We start from the raw sequence: 18,923 nt of genomic DNA on the forward strand, positions 1-18,923 counted from the left end.
CATTCTAAAAGACAGATAAATACAGAAACCATACATAATACTTTTTATTGCGTATGTTCAGTAAAACATTTGATTTAGAATTAAACCATGCAATTATTTTCCAACCACACACCATCATTTCTTACTGAGGTGCTTAACCTGTAGAGCTCCCGATGTCTTAAATAGGAGTGCAGTGTGTCTCTCAGATGTCATGGTCTGGCATCAGGTCTCAGGTTTTTCACCAGCCATGTGAACCAGGAACTCTACTAGAGCAGATGCCTTGTTCATAATATCAACTTTAAGGGGGCATGGACCCTTTTTTTTGGACTTCACAGACATGAACTTTCAATCTAACTTCACATTGTTACCACACATATCCTATTATGCAAGAGAAAATTAGTCCATACTAATCTTGGTGACAATATACAACAACCTAATCTGAGGCACTTATCAATAGTAACACTTCCATGTTTCCTTTTGGTTCTCATTGCACCATATAGAAATGTGGCATGGCTATGCGTGAAAGCCAGTGGCCATCTGTGTCCTGTGTCCATTTGTGGAAGAATCTGCTATTCGGACATGGACTCCGAGAATGATCCCCGGCCCCTCTGAGTTTGTTCCAGTCGGTTGAGGATGAACTGGCTAGTGTCAATGAAACGTTCTACGCAGTTCACAAAGCAGACTTCTGTCCTGGAGTCTAGCTTTGGGCCAGGCTTCTCCATGCATTTCTCCTGAAAAGGTGAGACAGAAGAGATGGACCAATCATTTCAGGATACATATGACCTGGACATTAGCTACAGGCAAACTATTCATAAGTTTTGTTTGTTAAAACAGTTGGTTAAAACTGTCTTAAAAAAAACTTACTGTAGTGACATACGACGAGTCTTGAAATAACCTGGCTGTGGCTACAGACGTGCTAACCGATTATCTAGCTACTAGCTAGATGGCTCTGCAGGCCTAAAAATAGCATTCCTATAACATACAACAGCATCTTCCATGCTTGCTAAATTCACGATAACTGTCATGCTTTAAATGCTGATTTGGCTGCCTATGTTCCATATGTCTAAATGCTCAGGTGAGAAGATGTAGCTACCACCTAGCATCGAGCTAGAAAGCGCAGAATAAGTACTGAATCTTTTCTTACCCAACAGACTTCTGTCATCTGATGCACCAACTGCTGAAACCTTTGTTTTTGAGACTCAACTTCGATAAATTGCTGTAGCTGAGGGTCAGCCGTTGCTCCTTGGCTGTCCATGATTTATTTCAAATCTACAAATACGTGATATTAAACTACAGATATTACAGTTCCTGACCTTCACGTGTATGGATGGACTCAAAGCATGATGGGAAACCGGAAGTTGTTATACCAAACAGAATGCAAGAACGTAGGTGTGGGTGAAAAACACATAGGTAGGTATCTTTTGTATTTAAAAAAACTTTTCTATCGTCATTTACTGAAATGTAGTCTTTCTCGTAAGAGACATTTAAAATGCAGAGTTTCTTAAAAATCTAAATATCAGATGATAGACGTCAAGCATACTAATTTGGAAAGTAACACAAAAGGCACATTTTATTTAATTCGGTTGGGTCTACATGGAATGAAATTACTACTAATAATATTTATTATAATAATAATAATAACAATGTTGATTATAATTATAATTATAATAATAACAGATGTGACTAAATTCATTTACATTACTCATAGCAGACAGTATTCAATATGCTCTTATCAGCATTTAACAGTTTCATGCTTAATCCTGCAAATCACAATATCTACAGAGGTGTTCACATTACTGAAGTTCTTGAGATGTTCTCCCATGTTCAACCAGATAGCTTCCTCAGAGAAAGTGTGGTTATTTGAACCTGCTTTTGAACGTGCAGTTCTTTCGACTTCTCCATAAGTAGGGATCACACAGGGACTTTGAAGTTGGATGCCAAGAGCGGAAGAGGGACTTCTATAAGGAAGTGTGTTCCTCAATTGGTGTGAACTGTTTGCGTGTGATTTATTGGAGATCGTAGAGCAAGTCCTGAATAGTCACCACAAGCTCCTCGAAGTTGGGCCTCTCTTCAGCCTTCTACGATATAAATCAAGAGGAGATATAGATGGGGTGATGAAGTAGAAAAGACAGTATAAGATGACATGATCATTTTTATGTTATCAACAAATACAAATACCTCAATCCAACAGCTTGTCATGATAGTGTACACCCTGTCATTGGCCAACTGGGGGCGATAGAGACGCAGGCCTCTAGACACCTGCTCCACAATCTCTGTGTTGTTTAGCCGTTCATAAGGCATCCTGCCCAAAGTGTAGACCTCCCACATTAAAACTCCTAAACCAGAAAACACTGAGTGAGTCCAAGAAAACCTGGTGAAAATAAGATCAGGATCACAAAGTATGTGGATTTAATATATTCTAACCAAATGCCCAGATGTCTGACTTGCTGCTGAATTTACAGTAAAGCAGCACTTCAGGAGGAGACCAGCGGACTGGGAATTTTGATCCGGCAGAGCTTGTGTACTCATCATCTAAGACATACCTGAAACGTCAGGCATCCATCCCATTAGATTGAGTGCAGGAATGTTGATTGTGTCTTACTGTTGTGTGATTTTATTCAGAGCAATATCATGCATTACCTTGATAGTCCAAAGTCTGTCACTTTAACTGTGCCATTTGTATCTACCAAACAGTTTCTGGCAGCCTATCGATAAAAACAGTGTTCCATATAAGTACAGATGTTATTTTGGATCACATGCAGCATTCTATGCTGCCATCACACACTTTTAGAGTGTAATAGTGTGAAAACCTTGTTATATTTATCATTGTATTGTGTTGTATCATAACAGTGTGTAATATCTGCCTTTCTCTTACCAAGTCTCTGTGGATGTACTGCTGGTTCTCTAGATAAGCCATGCCCTCAGTCACGTCCTTACACATCTCCAGGAGCTGGATGGATGTGGGGTGCTGCTTCAGGCCTTCACGCAGGTATGACAGCAGGCAGCCATTAGAGAGGAACTCAGTCACTATGTAAATGGGCCTTTGTTTTGTGCAGACGCCATACAGCTGAACCAAGTTCTCATGACGGAGCTTCCTGGTTCCAGCAAAAACAAGAAGGGACAACTTCAAATGTGATTTCATCCTGAATGACATTGTGAGACTACGTGACTTGTTTAGAGATAACGGTCATGTCTAGAAAGTCTGTTGTCTATAATGGACACTGAATTCATAAATTATTTTGTAATTGTCACACACTTACATCATGACTTTGGCCTCTTCGATGAAGTCATCCTCTGACATGGAGCCCTCTTTAATCATCTTGATGGCCACGTCATGCTGACCCTGCCATTTCCCATACTTCACCACTCCAAACTGGCCGTTCCCCAGCTCTTTGATAAAAGTCAGGTGGCGGGGATCAATCTCCCAAACACCTGGAGGATACAACAGCCAATGACATGTTTCCTGTTGAACACGGACTTCCCTTAACAGTCAAATTGCACACATTTTATAGTAATCTTTATCAACAGTCATATTGTACACATTTTACATTCTATTGTATTCTGTCTATTCTGTCCACTCTTTTACTTACAGTACTTTTTTGATCTCTCTTTATATTTTAACTTACTATGTTTATTGTTGTGCACCAGCCCACCAAAGCAAATTCCTCATACGTGCAAACTTACTTGGCAATAAACCGGATTCTGATTCAGATTTTTGGTGTTCTGTTAACCTACTGTGAGAACGAAGACTCATACGTACCATAGCCCAAGCCTGCTGTTGACGGGGCGTTCTGTTTCTGATTGGAAACAATGTACTTGAGCCTGCTCACCATGCCTGTTTTGGGAAGGGTGTAAAGACATTGTGCATCTGTCAAGGTGACATACATGTACAGTTATGGTATGAAAGGACTTTGGATGGATGGCCAGTGGTACCTGCCGCATTGTGCTGGTGATAGTTGATAAGTTCTTGAATGCTGCTGAAATTGTGCTTCTCTGCTAGGTAGTACTGTGCTTGTGGGGTAGTACAGATATTATAGTGTCTGCAGCTAGCTACAGCATCCCTATGAAATAAAGAATGGTGGGAGCAGATTAGTAGAGCTGACAGATTATTTTGAAATCTGAGATCTGAGCACGAAAGCTAAATTGCAATATCTAACTGATACTGATGGGTACTAGTGATCCCTGGTTTTGCATGGACAACATTTACATCTCTCTTCCTTTGCAGACCACGGTTTCCGCTTGCAGTATTAAGTTCTTCTTTTGCTTTTCACTCATGGCTCGGCCATGCCTCTCAAACAAACTTACCCTCCAGCCTTGGTTAATAGAGATACTGTGTATTTTCCAGCCTTGCTTGAATCTCGCACTAAAAAGCCTCCATCTTTGTTCTGTGAAAAACCACAGCATGACAGGATGGTGAAAGTTTGTTTTAGCCAAGTAGAGGATGAAAATCAGATATGTATATTGCTCTAATTTATTCACCTCAGTCTTCAGTAGCTTCTCTGCTTGGCTGCGATTCATGTTTTTACAATACCAGCTGAGAGAAAAAGGTAAAATGTGCATTATCAGAACTGGAAGAATAACTGACCTCACAGCAATGGGTTTTACAGGATGTCACATGACTGTTACTTCCTCATTTGGCAGTATCAGCTGCCTCAGGGATGTTACTTTATCTTTTGGGAGGGTGGCAGGGTAATTTGGTACCTCACATGGAGGCCAGAATCTTAACGATGTAAAGCTGACTAACTTCAGACAAACCCATTATAATAAATGTAAATGTTTTGAAGTTTAACATGACCACACTCACTCAAACCCTTCCAGTCCATTTCTGGCTTTCACCACAAAATTACTTGGAATATATCCCTCCTTTCTGCAAAAGGAAAGACAGAAACAGTTTTCACGGTCAGATAAATCCATGTGCAAATACAGTTAACTAAATGTGAAATATGTTTGTCTTAGAAGACTCACACGCATGATCTTGTGCATCTATTCTTAGGACAGTGTTGTTGCATTGTAAGACACATATTGTTACTCTCTCACCCATATTTATCTCTGGCCTTCCACCAGTGCTGATCAGCGATCTCTAAGATGGTGTACTCCTCATCGCTCCTGAGCTCCAGGTCCTGAGGGTTCATAGGTGTGTACTCATACTCGGCGATGACCGTCATGCCCACAGAGGGGCCAGACTCCTCAGGAGGCTGAGGAGGTAGAGCTCTGGTAGCTCTCTCCTGGGCAACAGAAGAATAGTGCGAGAGACAGTGGAATGAGGGAGCCAATTAGAATACAAAAGTGTTTTTTTTGTTGTTGTGTGGTTACTCTGTTAGTTTGAGTATGTGAGTGCAGGACAACAGAAGGATAGGTACTTCTTCAGGGGTCGGGGGAAGAGGTTTCCGGGATTCTCTTCGAGACCCCTTTACGAATCCTATCAGGGAGAGAGGAAGGGTCAATATCAAGTTAGATGATTATAACGGATTTTGCTCAGATAAAGTGATGCCAGTCAAACACAAAACAACCAGTGCATGTCTATGGGTAGGATATGGATAGCTCTCCCATCACCTACCTCTGTTCTTGGTCTCCAGCACCCTGCAGCCCATGGCCTGTTTGACCTCCTGTTGGCAGCACTGCCACATGCCGTCTACCCAGAAACAGGGGTGGAACTTCTGTATCAAGTCCTTGTTGATGCGCACCACTTCATTTAAAACATAAAACCGACACACACGCAACGTGGGAAGACATTTACATTGGATCAACACATGCATTTGCCTATGAAGATTTTACATGGAAGAGTAGGGAGATTGCCTCCACTGTGTATGGTATATCTTATACAACATCTTTGTGAATATTATGTATCGTACTTTAGGGTCATTCTTTTGTTTGAATAGCTTTAGTTATATACCATTCACTCATTATATTTACCATGTTTGAGTTTGTGAATCCACTTTTTTTGAATCTCTTCATTTTTGGCAAAAATATACAGGGGTCCTTCATCATATATTATCTGTAGTAAAATGAAAAGAAAGAGGCCTTTCATTGTTGAATATGAATCTGAATTGAAAAGCCGTCAGTGCTTTTCTCCGATATTTTCATTAATACTACATTCATACTGTGTCACTTTATTATTGGCTGCGTTGTCACTGTGCAGTCACAACACCTGCACTGAATTTGAAATCTCAGAGTTAGTTTTACTTTTGATATTGACTTCCAGCATGTTAACCATGCATGCTACAGTAGCTGTTTGGTCATTTGACTTTTCAGTAGGAACTGTTCAGTCACATGCTAACCTGAAATGGATAGAGACGCTCTTTAGGGGAGTTGGGCTCGGGCTGGACCACTTCCACACACTTGATCTTTTCAAGATCCACTGAACCCTTCAGACCTTTCTTTTTCTGGGAGATTACAAAAAAAAAAGACCTAGTCAATCCAAATGTATGATTAGAGAATGAACTGATACTTAATTCAATCACCAGTTAATTATGACTTACCATTTTGTCAACATCATAATCATAGTAGGATATCTTGTCCTGCGTGAGAACAAACAACCTCTCCTTGAAGTTCAGAGGGGAGGTCTTCTTCTTCTGCTGGGAACGTTTTATGAAGATCTCCTCCAGGAGAATGTCTGACATGATTCAACCAGACGTATTGTAGCTGGAGAAATGATCAAATTGAATAGCATGAATATTTAATTGAAGGGCATAACATTAAATACCATAAATACTACTGTACAGTAGTATCATATCTCTGTACAGGCTACAAGATACTCATACAGTTCCGCATAACCTCAATTTGTCACCTCCACCCAATGTGGATTAACAAGTTGTAGAGCTGTGGCTGTTTATGTCTTTTACAATGCTTAGCTGTTTCTAACGTATTAGAGATGAAGTAGCTTCGTCCAACTGTGCTATTGTAGCTTTAATTATTTCCCGAGAGAGAGAGAGGGGGGGGTGAGAGAGGGGGAGAGATTAGGAGAGAGAGAGAGAGAGAGAGAGAGAGAGGGGGGGGGGTGAGAGAGGGGGAGAGATTAGGAGAGAGAGAGAGAGAGGGGGGGGGGGTGAGAGAGGGGGAGAGAGTAGGAGCGAGATAGAGGGGGGGGTGAGAGAGGGGGAGAGATTAGGAGAAAGAGAGAGAGAGAGAGAGAGAGAGAGAGAGAGGGGGGTGAGAGAGGGGGAGAGATTAGGAGAGAGAGAGAGAGAGGGGGGGGTGAGAGAGGGGGAGAGAGTAGGAGCGAGATAGAGGGGGGGTGAGAGAGGGGGAGAGATTAGGAGAAAGAGAGAGAGAGAGAGAGAGAGAGAGAGAGAGAGAGAGAGAGAGAGAGAGAGAGAGAGAGAGAGAGAGAGAGAGAGAGAGAGAGAGAAAGAGACAGTAGGAGAGAGAAAAAGCTCCTGATCAGGTATCAGTGTTTGAGTAATGCTTAGTTTGCATAGCCCTGCTGTTCGTGTCAATGACACCCTTTGTTGCAAGTGTTTCCCTCTTCAGCGCATAGTTTTCCTCCAGAAACTTCTTCCTACTTCTCTGTGTTCCATGCTATTGACCATAAGTAACAGGGAAGTGCATTACTATCTTTATTGTGAATGTAGGCAGATAATTCTTGTCATTTTAGATGTCCTTGTCATTACCAAATGACCAATCTTGCTCTCTGGTCTGATTCTCTTAGTGGAAGATCTATGGACATGTATAAACTCCCAACTGCAGAACCAATGCTTATTTCAAAGTGGAGAATACATAAAAAATGCATTGTAAGTATGCCACTGAGACCATGAACCTGTCACCTCCCTGGATAAGACATTAAAAAATCCCCTATTGATGCTAGTCTAAGACGGAAGTGGAGGTGGGCTGGATATTGGTTTAGAGATAATAACATTTGATAATAACTTAGGAAGATACTGGTACAGTATCACCTTAACCAGTGATAACCAGAGTGCAGTAAGGTAGCTAAATACCATATTTTGATTTACAGAAGACAGAGGAGAAAAATGTATTCAACTATAGGGGGATTTAATATTGGCCAAACAACAAAACTATTCCCCTAGGTTTAAAAGAATAGGGGTAAACTGAACAATGTATTAACATTAACCAAATGTGCTGAAATTACAGTTATTTGAGTCAATGGGTTAAATCAGAGCAAAAATGGTCAAAGTAAAGTTAAAAGAAATAGATATTTACCGGTAATAACATTGCAAGCACATGTTACATGTTACAAAAGGAAGGTTTTAACTCTTACCAACTCTACCTTGATTATTGTAAATCAGAGAGAGAGAGAGAGAGAGAGAGAGAGAGAGAGAGAGAGAGAGAGAGAGAGAGAGAGAGAGAGAGAGAGAGAGAGAGAGAGAGAGAGAGAGAGAGAGAGAGAGAGAGAGAGAGAGAGAGAGAGAGAGAGAGAGAGAGAGAGAGAGAGAGAGAGAGAGAGAGAGAGAGAGAGAGAGAGAGAGAGAGAGAGAGAGAGAGACAGAGACAGAGACAGAGACAGAGACAGAGACAGAGACAGAGACAGAGAGAGAGTGCGTAAGAGGTGAGCAAGGAGAATGAGTGGGAGAAGCCACAGTTGAGGAGGACCTCCGGAGATCAAGAATCTAGAGAACAATGCTCCACAATTCCCTTTGTACCCAACTATCATCCGTCGAACAACCAATCAGACAGCATCTTGACCCTTACTTGCAAATTTTATGAAATACTTTAGTCTTAGTAGCTTTAGTCTAAACTACATATCAAGGTTCAAGCTCATCCATATACAGGAACATTATAAGTTTCAAATGTTACTGACATCTGACCACTGTGGTCATAGTACAGTTCATTTAGAATATTTAAACATCCTCTGGTTATTTCCTGGTTTCAACTATGCCTTTAAAGCCAACAGAGACTCTCTACATATGTCACTAACCAGAGGGTGAACTTTGTAGTCATTTCTATTCCTGAAGCAAGTTTCATTTTGCACATAGTCTGTGAGGGACATGAACATTGCAGTCTATTAGTTCACATCGACAAAGTGTCACAGTAACCTTACCTCTGTAAAGTCATAGGAGTCCAAAAAAAATTGTCAAAAGCAGATCATTTGTGAGATTATTGTCCCTTTCCCACGGAGCGGCTTCTGTACCACCTCGTTTTATTTGTCTGAGGTTTTGTTTCAACTGCTTGTGTTGCATGGCAGTAATAGATGCTAGGGGTTTTTCAAAGGGGTTGTGAGTCACTTGGACTGTCACATTTCTATGTATAGGGAAGTTGCATCAGGGTTGAATGACAATGGATGGGAGAAGAGACTAATTTCGAAAGGCTCAGTGGTACAGATGTAGATAAGCATGGAACCTATCTAATTCCAGTGTGTCGCAAAATACTGTACCGACAGTCTGACCCTGTTCCTGGAGACAAGATGATTCACATTTGTTACAACAGGGGTTAAGGTAGAAACGTACGGCAGGGTTGCCATAAGCAGACTTGGTCCAACCCGCTTCAAACTATAGTCTGTCATAAAGGATTTGAGAGGAATCCTCCATACGGCTTTACCATAACAGTGTACTGTACAATCAAACTATTTAATCTAGCCGTCATCGATAATCAGGCGTAGTTGCATACAGTCTTGTGCACAGTAATTTTGGTGTGGTTAGTGAAGCTAGTTTAGAGGAATGAAGCGTCATATTTCTCTTCTTTTCTATTACACACTAACCAATGATAGTGTTTGTTTGGTGATAAGAAGATTCTCTCATGAATGTTCTTTCTGGACGTTTCCTGACAGATAACTGTTTGTGTGTGCGTGTGTGTGTGTGTGTGTGTGTGTGTGTGTGTGTGTGTGCGTGCGTGTGCGTGCGCGAGAGAGAGAGTCTTGTGTTTGTGTGTTGGCAGTGTTAAGGGGAGTAAAACTTACTTAAATCACACACATATCCATGTGTTGTCCATATCATGAAGAAACTATATACAACTAATATGTATACATATATATGTATACTACACGCATACACACAGTAAACTGGAAGAGTAATGTTAGCATTTATATTTGCACATCTAATACATGTAATTACTTACAATACAGTTATAGAATGTGACAGTAACCTAGTCATTGCAGACACATTGGTGTATATTGAAAGTATTTTAAAAATATTTTGCATGCACAACCAATGTTAACTAAAAGAATCATGTTTTAGTTTTTCGTACAGCAGCTACTTAGCAGAACCATGAAGTCTGCTGAAGTTATTCTGCCTTCCAAAACAGAAAGAAGGCTTGTCCCTCTGACACCAACACGATTCCCAGTGTGTGCAATCCTACGGCTTCAGCGGCATCATCACCTACCTGACTGTGACTCAGGAAGCTCCAGGCATCGGTCTGAGGAGTGTTTTGAGGACACAGAGTCATGTACCTGTGACTAGACTGCTTCTACTCCAGGTCATCTACTGCCTGCCTTTGTGTAGCTCCGAGACCAAACCCCACCCTTTGTGAGAAACTGACTTCACTCAGTTCCCCTTTTGCTTCCTGCTCATTTTCATATCAGTAATTTTTTGTGGTAGAATGTTGTTTGCTAAAGTAGGCTGAAAAGTGCAGCCCTTAATACAGATACATCACGTTATTATAAATTCAGATGATAATATATTATTATCTGATAATATTATCTGAATTGCCAGTATCAATGTTATTGTAAAATAACTCTTGCCATGACTGGTTGCACTACGTAATCATTATTTCACTTTTTTTTTAAGGTTCTAACCATAGACCTACATTACAAACATGTTCAAATCTTTTTTGTTCCTGGATTTTCTCATTTGACGTGTCCTCCACACACCAACCACCACACGATGGCAGTCTTCAAAAACATGGACCTATGTTTTCCCTCCGGAGAGGTCCTTATCAAGGAGTGCTTCCGAATTCTTCCTTCCTCTTTCGTCTGCATCGGGTCGCAGCCATGGTAAGGAATTGGTCCACGACTACTATTTTAAAAATCAATTGTAATCGTCTCAATTGCATATGATATACTCATTCATGTTATAGCATATGTGTAAACGTTATATAGCGTGATCTTTACATGCAATTATTTGTGGTTTTGTGTTTTGATGTCTTCGTAAATTTTACAACTAAACTTCTAGCGACAAGAGCAGCATCCACCAAACGGCCTTCCCAACGCGTACTAGACTTTTGCTTAAAACATTTCCTTAAGCTTCAGATATTGCTTCATATCATGAAGTGCCTATTGACTATACCCCCCCCCCTTCCCCATATCACGAACTTGCAGTCAAATTTAGCCTGAAATTCTTTGCTTGTGCTGCGTCAGTTGAAAGATTGGCTAGATTAGCTAGCTAGTTAGCCATTTCCTTGTCAGCCTACTAGTTCAACCTTTTGATCATGAACCAATACATTGGTGCACATGAATTGACAGCCGCATACATTGGCTGGTTTAGCGAACAGTATAGTCAAATTGGGATCGTGTTGGTGTAGTAGTAGCAATAGCAAGTTATCCAAGGTGGCCATGCTTGTTAGTGATTTCGTTGCTTGATGGCTGAATCTGAAGATGCTGTCAGATCTAACCCTATTCAATTGTACCCTGGTCGAGCATAGCTAACGCCACTATTTTGACAGGTCAACGTACCAAAGACCCGCAGAACCTACTGCAAGAAGTGCAAGAAGCACCAGCCTCACAAAGTTACCCAGTACAAGAAGGGAAAGGACTCCCTCTATGCACAGGGTAAGTCTGAAAGGGTCCCAACTCCCACATTTTTCTAAGAACTACATTTTCCATCAGAGGCATTGATTCATGTATTTATTATAGGTAAGAGGAGATACGACAGAAAGCAGTCTGGTTATGGTGGACAGACCAAGCCTATTTTCCGCAAAAAGGTGAGCCTGCCTTGCTTTTACATTTTATCCATTTAGTTCTTGTCTTTCCTATTTCACAAGCTGTACCAGTGAACCTTGTTTTTAAAGGCAAATCTTTTTGTCCTAGGCCAAGACCACAAAGAAGATTGTGCTGAGGCTGGAGTGTGTGGAGCCTAACTGCAGATCCAAGAGAATGCTGGCCATCAAAAGATGCAAACACTTTGAGTTGGGAGGTGACAAGAAGAGAAAGGTAAGGCTTTTAGGCTATCAACCGATCTTCACCCTAAGTTGTATTTGCTGCTTATACACAAGTGTTTCCAAGACAGTTGCATGTTTTACGCCTAAAGTGACAAATTGGAATCAAGGCTAATGTCACTTGATTGTAAAATGAACTTCCACCTCTTGCATGGCGATGTTTGGTTTAGACATCTCATTAACAAGGCTCATGTACAGTAGTGGGATGTTTAGAAATGGTTCACCTGCTTTATGAATTCTGTATTCTAAAACGCTTTTAAATTTGTTTTCCAGGGCCAGGTCATCCAGTTTTAAACACTGGCTCAATCTTCTGAATGGAGTTGTCACAGTTTTCAATAAATTTGTGGAAATGTTCATTGTTGTCCTTCATTAACATTTCACAATAAATAAATAAAAATTGAAGAAACCCTGGGAGGAGCTATTCAGCAAGGGATCCCCTCCAGAGACAGTTGGTGAGAGGTGCAGAACACAGGCCAAACAGTCATACATCAGGAAAGTGTTGATGCCAAAATCAGGTGATCAACTTGGGTCAGAGTTGATAAATGTCAGTTTAAGCAGAGGTAGCAACAGGGCTGGGTGCACGTGATAGGTGCAGCATCACAGGCACAGGGATGAGGAAAGAGACCAGGAACTTGCTGTTTGTCGGGGAGACTGATGTCCACTTGGTGACCAGGTCAGATGTTGGCAGACTGATGGCCAGGCAGACGCTGACAGCTCAAACCCCCCACACCACAGGGGAGGGGGGATGGAGAAGAGCAGCAATTGGAGAATGCATGAAGCAAACGGTTACAGTAATGTTAATGTGGTCCCCACTGGTCAAGTGTGGACTAGTACAGTAATTTTGCAGTCCAGAAAGGGTATTTGATGTAGCCCTATACTTAACTAGCAACAGTAACAGGTTTACCTTGTTCGTAAATTTAAGTTATATCTAGGCAGACATGGTGCTTTATATTGCATTATTTGTAGTGAAGCTTTAAAAGTACATACTTTAGCAGCTGTACAAGTGACAAGTTTTTCACCCAAATTTGAAAGTTGAAATGGAGTCAGCCTCAATTGACAGGTAATTTGTTCCAGAGAAAAGGTGCTCTGAGTCTCAATCAGGCTAGTCATTTTCTGGAAGGAAACAAAATTGGCTTCATTGGTCTGACCGGCCTCCAACAGTATGACATGATTACGAGTGTTTTCATATGTAGACGGTACTAGTAGGCTACTTATTTTATGAAAAAACATTGGCTTTCATGGATGACCCAAGAGGACCCCAAAGGGTGATCAAAGCATCTGAAGCACCTTCGTTAAGTACAAAGATGAAACCGATGGAAAAAACAAAAGCACAAGTTTACTATTACATTTACATCATAGAAAGTAAAAGGCAATTTACTGTTGGGCTTCGCATTCCCTTGATTTAAAGTGCAGTGATTGAATGTAGTGTACAAATACTACAGAGCTGCGTTCTTCAGTTTGAGAGGTGTGTTCAGCCACTGCATGTTCTGATTTTTCTTGATGTGGCTTTCAACTGGAGAGATGGTCAACAAGGCAGTTCCAGAGGGGTTCACCTTCACTACTACCCTGCTGTCAGGGGTCAGTACCCCCAGCTCCTTGTAGCTGGGCAGAACCTGTGTGACGTTACACTTGGGGTGACAGATCTTCCAGCTTGGCAGTAAGACTGGGTTAAAACCCTGTGGACCGCCAATCTCCTGCCTGTTCCATACAGCCAGAGCCAGTCTTCCTCTGGACAAGGGCCTCTCCCACACCTCCAGACTGTTCGACTTTGAAAACAGTACAGTGGAAACAGTTAGGCTGCGTCTATTCGCAAACATTACTGTAACCTGAAGTTTGGTGCAGTCAGGCCTACCTTGATGGAGCGGTAACCTTGCCTGCCAAGTGGGTCCTGGCTAATGGCAATGATGTGGTGGTTCTGTAGCAGCTCCTTGGACCTGGGGCAGATGTCTCTCAGGTCATTGGACATCAGCAGAGGAGCAGCCATGATGGCCCACATCGCCATCTGGGACTCCTGTTGAGCATGACTCAGCCCGAAGTTACCGATCACAAGCTGGAGGCAAAATGATATTCTTACTACCACAAGGACGTTCTAGAGAAGCAGTACCAATAATTCCAGTTCACCTGTACTCACACTTGTTACAAATGACATAATGACTGAAACTTGATTGTCTATACCAGATTTTCACATCAAACCTTATATCAAAGCGTTGCTTTAGTTTGCTTGTGAAACAGTAGTCATGTGATGTGGGACCTGATAACCCCATGATGTCATGAGTTGTCGAGCATGTCATTGCTCCTCATCAGGTCACGTGTCATTTACCAGACTCTGGTGGGTCACCAGAGCAGAACAGTACTGAGATGTGGTCACAGTACCATGTCAGGGTCATTCCAGCCCCCAGGGCCGGCCGAGGGCACAATGATGTCCTGATGATCAGCTGACCAGTCCAAGATGGACTTCACACTGGACCAAGAGTCGTAGATGTCTGCAGAGTTGCGCCAGTGGTTACACGCCTCCCGAATGGCTGTGTAGTTAGGCTGCAATCACAAAATATATCCAAATGTTGATCTTGCATCCATTAATAATTCATGTGTAATGTATGGTGTTGTGTGTTCACTATAGAGGCCAAGATGGTGGAAAGGCCTGGATTTTTTGTATTTGTTACCTGTTTATACGACCACTCATACAGTGGCCACTCACAGGAATACAGGATGCTGTTCCCAGTTTTGTTCAAAGCTTTTGACATGTTCCTGTAGCCTGAAGAAAAAAACATTTGATTTGACTGTGGGTTAGACCGTAGTTTCAGAAATTAACTTTCAAATATTACTAGAGAGGGTACAATTTCTGGGGAAATTGTAGGGTGTGCTTGCTTGCGTCGGTTGCACAGGGGTCCGTTTTTGAATGACATTTTTACAACTGATTTCTGTATATTTTATATGAAAATGCATACAAAAAAGCATTTTTTTTTGTGCTCTCGCCGAAGGCTTGAGCACACCCAAATATAATGAATCAACCCCGCAGACTTTCAGTGAGTCTCACCCTCTCCCAGTAAAGTCCAGTCCATGTAGCAGCCGTCAAATTTGAGAAGATCCACACCCCAGTCTGCAAAGGTCTGAGCATCTGTATCATAGTGGCCAAGACTCCCAGGGTAGCCTGCACACGTGCTGGTGCCCACATCTGCATAGATGCCCAACTTCAGACCTTTAGAATGGACCTTTGAACATAAACATAAGTAAATGAAAGTTCAAATTGAAAGTCTCATACTTTACGTTTCCTGCTCTGTGGAATTGTATGGAAGGAAGTTGGTTTTAATTGCAGTAGCACACTACCACCAGTAGGTGGAGATATTGTATCATAATGTTTTCATGGTGCATGAGACTAAAGTGACTATTTATTCAACTGTTTCCTCTTGATGTGTGACACTTGTTTGGACAGAATATTACTACTTTACTCAGTCTTGACAGGTGATAATATTACCTGTTTAATATGAATAAGTGTACACCAGAAGCGTTGTTAGACATAAAACTACTGGGGAACAGGCCCCTAATTCATATCCCTTTTTTTCTTTCAAGCTTGCTGCACACAATGCACTACTAGGCTATAGAAACTCCCCTTGCTTAACCCACTATACAACAGTTCAGGGAGGCAAGTTTGATATCAACTTTGGCAGGGACATCAATAGTTAATGCGAACACATATGTTTTTCGCATTCATTTGAGCGCAAATAGGCCTACTGTTTTTTTGAGCTTCATGTAATATTGTTTTTATGTTTTAGTCAAAATAAGATGATCGGTAGGCCTATCATTTAGAAACTATCTTTAGTTTTGGAAAGTTTCTTAGCCTACCTCAATTCTGACTTGTGTGCCAAGTCTGACGCCTGGGAGGTATTCCAGAAAGCAGGTTATGTGACATATCCGGGTAAGTTAACGCCCCAGCTGACAACCAGCGTTGTAGCAACATTGCTAGTAGGTTGCTGCAACATTGTGAATCACCTGGTGGGTTAACTTACCCGGTCATGTTGCATAACCTGCTTTCTGGAATACACCCCTGGACTTCTGTGTCCGTGCTGCAGTGGCTATTTGGCAAACTCAGAAGAGCGGGCTGACATGGAATTCTGCATGCATATAGGTTTGGGTTTTCGGTTAAACACTTTTACAAGCGTTGATTGGGATACTGCATACATTTTTTTTCCAGGATTATCAATCTAAATTAATGCACTGACTAATAAAGTAAATTGTTAAAACTCAAACTTTTGATCTTACTGGGGCACAGCAGATTTATACTGGGGCACGTGCCCCAGTAAAAAGGGTCTAACGACACCCCTGGTGTTAGATGTTTTTGTGTTAGATGGAAAATCTTAACCCTTGTGTTATCTTCGGGTCATTCTGACCCATCAGTCATTGTGACCCACCGTTGTATTGCGACAACTTTACCGCATTTAAAAACAAAGTGAAGCATTTTCTTTTAACCGGTGGGCTGTCTCAGACCCCCCAAATTGCGAAGGTTAAAAGAAAATTATTTTAATTTGTTTTTGTATTGGGTAAAATTGAGTAAACACAACGATGGTTCGTTATGAACCTTTGGGTCATGTGACCCGAAGGCAGCACAAGGGTTAAAAAACGTCATCATGGCAACATGGTCATGGCATCATGCAGGTGTAGGGCAGCTCTATATGTGAATAAGGAGTTTGATGCTGCTATTCTGTATACTCACATAGTCAGCTAGCTTTGAGATGCCCCCTGGGAACCTCTTGGGGTCTGCTTGCAGGCGTCCATTGGCGTCACGTTGCTTAGAAGGCCAGCAGTCATCTATGCAGACATACTCATACCCAGCCTCTCTCCAACCTTCCTTCACCATCACATCTGCCATCTGCATGTACAGCCGCTCACTGCCAGCGCAAGAGGCACAAGCAGTTAAAATAGTTCCTCAAAATGGTATTGTCATTTTCTGGTCATGGGCCTAAAACAGTAGTAGGAGTTATCATTTTTATTTATTGTAGGTCAGTAATTAGTGTTCAGGCAGGGCAACCACAAGAACCTGTGGCCAACATGATGCGTTTATATCTTGGATTTTACACAGGGGGGAATTGTTTTGAGATGCTGCTGTCAGATTCTTACCTGATGCAATTGTTAGGGTCCGTGTCACAGTCAACATTACACATGAATCTTTCCCAATGAAGCCAGCCCATTGTCGGTGTCAGTGCGAGCCCATTGTCCAGCGAATTAACTAGTTGTTGACTCATGATACATATGGTTATTGTCAACAGAGAAAATCCAACAGAACCCATTTTCGAAAGATAATCTCACAGCAAAAACAAAATATCTGACAGCTATCGTTGATTAACAAAGTGAAAAATGAATTGAAAACACGTCTACTTCCGTATTTAAAATGGAACCCGCCTTTTAAAAGACTGATTGCTGATCGACCACTAAAATTTGAATGCGCCAGGAACTAGCCAATCGCATGTCTGCGAATGTCACAATAAAACGTGGTCGAATCTCGACTGTGTCAGGTGCTTTAAATGGTTACTCGCGATATGCAGGTGATCATAACCCTTACTGTAAAATGCACAAAATGAAAGTTCCCTTTCTTCCGTGATGGTATACTCCCAGAGATACATTCTTGCACCAAGCTATTCTTTTTGTGTAAGACATTCGACACCACTTCTTTTAAGATTTTGCAGTTGGTACAAATTTGTACTGAAGATTTTAAAATAATAATTACTACTGACTGTGTCTGCAAGTAGGCTATATTAATACACACATCCTGCCCTTAACCCAAATTTGTGTTTGAACCTTAAGCATCATCAGAGGCTTCACCAAAGGATGCAAACTACGAAGCCATGAGCAAAGTCATAAATGCTCTGTCAAATTTCAATTTGACTGACTGTCCCTAATGGATGGGCCATCGACGTATTTATAAATCTAGTTTCTACAGTAGGCCTACTGTAGCTACACTTTTAAAGGGATCTGGATCAGCTGCAATTCAAGTTATTGGTTATTGGGATAACAAGTGGAGACCTTAGGGTTGGTGATTGATTGCAGCCTGGATTGCAGCCTGTGGTGCCTACGTATGGGTCGCAACAGTAGGCCCAAACTTTACCTAACGTACGATAGCAAAACATTCAACATAGGTCAACATTTATTTTAAATACTGTGCTAGGGCTGCGCGGAATGTATATTTTTTTATAATACATCCAGTAAACCTTTGTTGAGTAACCGACCCGGCAGCACCCCCTTCCTGCGTTTCAGTAGAACACTGGAACTCAAGGCAATTTTGGTTCCCTGTAACTTCAGGTAAGACATTTGTTAATTGATAACACTGCCGCTGTGCTGTGAATGTAGGCTATAGGCTACTATGCTGCACTTTTGAAAGAAAACCGTTTATGTTTTTCAAGTAGCGCTGCCGCCGTGCAGTTAGGTTTGCTTGTTAGTGTAACCTGGTTAAATTCAGTTGTAGTACCATCATACAGTTTGTGTTTGAGTTTTTAACGTTGCTTATTGGTTCTACGCGTAAAAGAGAGAGCTTGGTAAAGTTATCTTCATTGTGTCATAAGTCTTTCATGATACTATGATCTGGGGTACTCAGCCAGTCATGTGCTTTATAGTCACTCTATGGGGATCTCAGGAGAGGTGTTCAGTGGCGGAAATTGCGCCCAAAGCCTGTAAACAAACATTTCCTTTGAGAGCCTAATGTCGTCCCTGTTGTATTATCAACCAGAATATTATTTTTTTGAGCGATGAATCCCATTTATATGCATTGGACACACAATTAAGGAGTGCATGTCTTCAGTTGATAGAATTGTCTTTAATTTTGTGTTGTGTGATTTATTAAACACCATGCAGTAGTTTAGGCTCCCATTGTTTTATAGGAATGTCCTTCATATAAGTTTAATATAATAATA

General features: G+C 41.5%; 4 protein-coding genes and 1 long non-coding RNA gene across 6 annotated transcripts; 2 read left to right on the forward strand and 3 right to left on the reverse strand.

The window, feature by feature from the left end:
• Nucleotides 1-26: 26 nt before the first annotated feature.
• Nucleotides 27-1,336, reverse strand: timm8a (translocase of inner mitochondrial membrane 8 homolog A (yeast)). The gene is made up of 2 exons (XM_062476117.1): nt 1,124-1,336; nt 27-710 (listed from the first exon to the last, which is right to left on the reverse strand). The coding sequence occupies exons 1-2, from the start codon at nt 1,232-1,234 to the stop codon at nt 549-551; spliced, it is 273 nt and encodes a 90-aa protein (XP_062332101.1). The 5' UTR covers nt 1,235-1,336; the 3' UTR covers nt 27-548.
• On the forward strand, nt 1,132-3,691 carry LOC134032229 (uncharacterized). Its single transcript, XR_009931998.1, has 3 exons — nt 1,132-1,389; nt 2,859-2,968; nt 3,036-3,691. It is a non-coding gene; the product is annotated as an uncharacterized LOC134032229 (long non-coding RNA).
• btk (Bruton agammaglobulinemia tyrosine kinase) lies at nt 1,529-10,362 on the reverse strand. The gene is made up of 18 exons (XM_062476109.1): nt 10,252-10,362; nt 6,459-6,621; nt 6,258-6,362; nt 5,893-5,974; nt 5,537-5,665; nt 5,340-5,398; nt 5,017-5,204; nt 4,784-4,846; nt 4,459-4,513; nt 4,285-4,364; nt 3,913-4,040; nt 3,740-3,814; nt 3,240-3,411; nt 2,855-3,074; nt 2,620-2,684; nt 2,404-2,522; nt 2,158-2,315; nt 1,529-2,057 (listed from the first exon to the last, which is right to left on the reverse strand). The coding sequence occupies exons 2-18, from the start codon at nt 6,597-6,599 to the stop codon at nt 1,986-1,988; spliced, it is 1,911 nt and encodes a 636-aa protein (XP_062332093.1). The 5' UTR covers nt 6,600-6,621; nt 10,252-10,362; the 3' UTR covers nt 1,529-1,985.
• Nucleotides 10,363-10,761: 399 nt separating this feature from the next.
• Nucleotides 10,762-12,375, forward strand: rpl36a (ribosomal protein L36A). The gene is made up of 5 exons (XM_062476116.1): nt 10,762-10,861; nt 11,530-11,635; nt 11,720-11,787; nt 11,894-12,016; nt 12,295-12,375. The coding sequence occupies exons 1-5, from the start codon at nt 10,778-10,780 to the stop codon at nt 12,313-12,315; spliced, it is 402 nt and encodes a 133-aa protein (XP_062332100.1). The 5' UTR covers nt 10,762-10,777; the 3' UTR covers nt 12,316-12,375.
• A 963-nt stretch (nt 12,376-13,338) lies between these two features.
• Nucleotides 13,339-17,422, reverse strand: gla (galactosidase, alpha). Of its 2 annotated transcripts, XM_062476112.1 has the most exons (8): nt 17,137-17,422; nt 16,733-16,907; nt 15,059-15,233; nt 14,685-14,776; nt 14,395-14,556; nt 13,874-14,071; nt 13,531-13,787; nt 13,339-13,491 (listed from the first exon to the last, which is right to left on the reverse strand). In XM_062476112.1, exons 1-8 carry the CDS (start codon nt 17,304-17,306, stop codon nt 13,458-13,460), a joined length of 1,263 nt encoding a protein of 420 aa, XP_062332096.1. In that variant the 5' UTR covers nt 17,307-17,422; the 3' UTR covers nt 13,339-13,457. The 2 variants fall into 2 exon arrangements, with proteins under 2 accessions (XP_062332096.1, XP_062332095.1); XM_062476111.1 differs by having other exon boundaries at nt 13,339-13,787.
• Between the last annotated feature and the right edge of the window lie 1,501 nt (nt 17,423-18,923).

The sequence above is a fragment of the Osmerus eperlanus genome, chromosome 13, assembly GCF_963692335.1.
Source record: "Osmerus eperlanus chromosome 13, fOsmEpe2.1, whole genome shotgun sequence".
Lineage (NCBI taxonomy): Eukaryota > Metazoa > Chordata > Actinopteri > Osmeriformes > Osmeridae > Osmerus > Osmerus eperlanus.